Consider the following 2,472-nt stretch of genomic DNA (forward strand, 5'->3'; position numbering starts at 1 on the left):
TGTTATCCCCCTTTTCCTTTTCTGCAATTTGTTGAGATTTTTGTTAATGGCTTAATACATGGTCAACTTTTATAACTTTTTATGAACTTTAAGATATATTCTCTGTTTTAATGACAAGGACTATCATTCATGACATTATTTAGATGTGCTCTAATTTTACTTTTTTGTCTTCTAGATCTGTTGTGGACTAAATTGATTAATCTCCCACCACTGATACAGTTCCATTTCTTTTTACATCACCTTCAGTTTTGCTTTATCAATGTCAATGCTATTTTATTTGATAATAGATATAAATTATTCATAATTTCCTAGTGAATTATACCCTTGAACATTATAAAGGGCCCATATTTTTTAATTTAATAGTTTTTGGCCTGGATCCAATCTTGACTCGTGTAAGATCATAATCTTTGCTTATTTCTTTCTTTTTTTTTTAAAACAAATTAACTTTATTAAGTTACCACTTCAGTCCTTACATCGATTTGTTTACAAAAATATCAGTTTGAAATACATTATTGAAAGTGAGTACACATAATAAATAGAAAATAGGGATGCATGGTGCTGGAGACATAACAGCCAACTTACCTTCATCAGTTGCCCACTGTTACAGACACAATTTGATGCGCAATCAGCATTACTGAAAGAGCAGTCAAAGAACCTCTCAGAGGGTTGCGAACTTTTTAAAAAGTAGCTTAAAGCTCTGGACCACTCACCAAAAAATTTGCTGTTTATCAGGGAGCTAACCTCACTATAGCATTGAATTATTTCCTATTACCCATAAGAACAATTTAAAAATAAGAAAAGTGCCAGGGAACCTTCATTAACAGTATTTTTAAGTCAAAGTTTTACTGTATCTGATGATTACTCAAATATCCTAACCTATGAGGCAGACCCTATGACAATAAGTTATAAATAGTTTGAATTTAATAAGTTAAACGTGATATGGTTAATAAAATACATACTGCATGAGTATCTCAACAAAGCTGTTTCAGATAAAGTGATAACTAAAAGATTTAAATTTAGTTTCCATTTCTGCTCAGAAAAGTGATGTCAGTGTCTTAGTAAAGTGATGACATCCCATTATTGTAAATATGCTATATACATATTACTTTGAATTATACTTGATTGAATTCTATGTACACGTGGTTCCCTATTCCAAGTGCAAATTTTCAACGGTGCAGGTTTATAATCAAAGTTGGGTTGAACAAATGCTTTCTGACTTCGGAAAGCAAATGACAAAAGCACGTTCTAAAAGTGAATAAACTGAAGTTACTAGTGGGTGACCAGTTCCAGTCTGTTTTTTTCCCTTTACGTGTGATGAACTTCATGAAGCATTAATTCCCGAGGTATATTTGTTTCTGGACCGTACAGCTTACACGCTCTTCTTTCAAAGGCAGCTACCATCTGCTTTACGACTTCATCGAAAAACAATGTGGCAAGCTGAGAGTGTAGAAGTGAGCGAAATTCAAAAGAAATTGAAAAATCCAAGGTGCACGTTCTCGGGTAGCCCGGAAGACCTGGGCTAAAACGCCAAACAGTCTCCAAGTGATTGAAAAGCTTCCCATCAGTACAGGATGCCTTTACCAAATGTGGTTTTACCAGGGTTACTACTGATGTATAGCGCTCCAATACAGGTCGAAACCCAATTTCTAATCGTGTTTTGCAGTATCCAGATCTCTTTGATATTATATCTGATTTTTTGCACCAAGGAACAAAATGCTTGTAATCCTCCATTCCTGATACAACATCATACATTTCCTGCATAGAGTATCCTAAAATTCTCCTCTCTGAATATTCTTTTCTTTTGTTTATTAATGGTGCTGCAATTTTGAAGAAACTTCTTGCGTATAATTCCTTAGGCAAAACGGAGGTATGTAGTGGAAGAATTCTGCTCATCAGTATCCCACAGGAAGCTAAATATCTGACATTCCGCGTAGGCCCCTGTGCGGAGGTCGGGACTCCAGCTGCCGCCAACGACTTCGGACGAAAAGCCGAGACCGAGACCACCTTACTCAGGGTCCTCTGACCGGTCCGAGCTGCCATGATCGCCTCACTGAAGCCGGTAGCTACCTTCGGGACACAACTCGCGGCACCGCCCCTGCTTATTTCTTTAAATTTGTATTTGGTTAATTTACTTTGGCCAATCCTTTAATTATTTATTTTTTACTCTTATTGAATACTTTGTTTTAGGTATATCTCTTGAATTCAGCACTGAATTTGCTTTGTGATACAATTTAAATTTACTTTTAATGAGTTTAGTCCATTTATATTCATTGACTTGACAGATGTGTTTGGTCTCAGTTTTTCACATTTTTGTAATTGTTTTATATTTTTAAAAATATATGACTAGTAGTCAGTTTCCTTTGATTTTTTTCCTTGTATATTTCTTCTGCTAAGTAGGAAGACTTGTATTGTTCTAGTTGTTATCTTCACAATTGCAACTTTATATAATGCTCCAATCCTTTACTCCTTTCC

At 35.1% G+C, this 2,472-nt stretch overlaps 1 protein-coding gene across 1 annotated transcript; it reads right to left on the minus strand.

The window, feature by feature from the left end:
* Nucleotides 1-598: 598 nt before the first annotated feature.
* On the minus strand, nucleotides 599-2,076 carry LOC129061931 (coenzyme Q-binding protein COQ10 homolog B, mitochondrial-like). Its single transcript, XM_054562729.1, has one exon. It carries the CDS (start codon nucleotides 2,038-2,040, stop codon nucleotides 1,306-1,308), a length of 735 nt encoding a protein of 244 aa, XP_054418704.1. The 5' UTR covers nucleotides 2,041-2,076; the 3' UTR covers nucleotides 599-1,305.
* Between the last annotated feature and the right edge of the window lie 396 nt (nucleotides 2,077-2,472).

This window comes from Pteronotus mesoamericanus, unplaced genomic scaffold, assembly GCF_021234165.1.
Source record: "Pteronotus mesoamericanus isolate MK-2021 breed Mesoamerican mustached bat unplaced genomic scaffold, CSHL_Meso_final scaffold_651, whole genome shotgun sequence".
Lineage (NCBI taxonomy): Eukaryota > Metazoa > Chordata > Mammalia > Chiroptera > Mormoopidae > Pteronotus > Pteronotus mesoamericanus.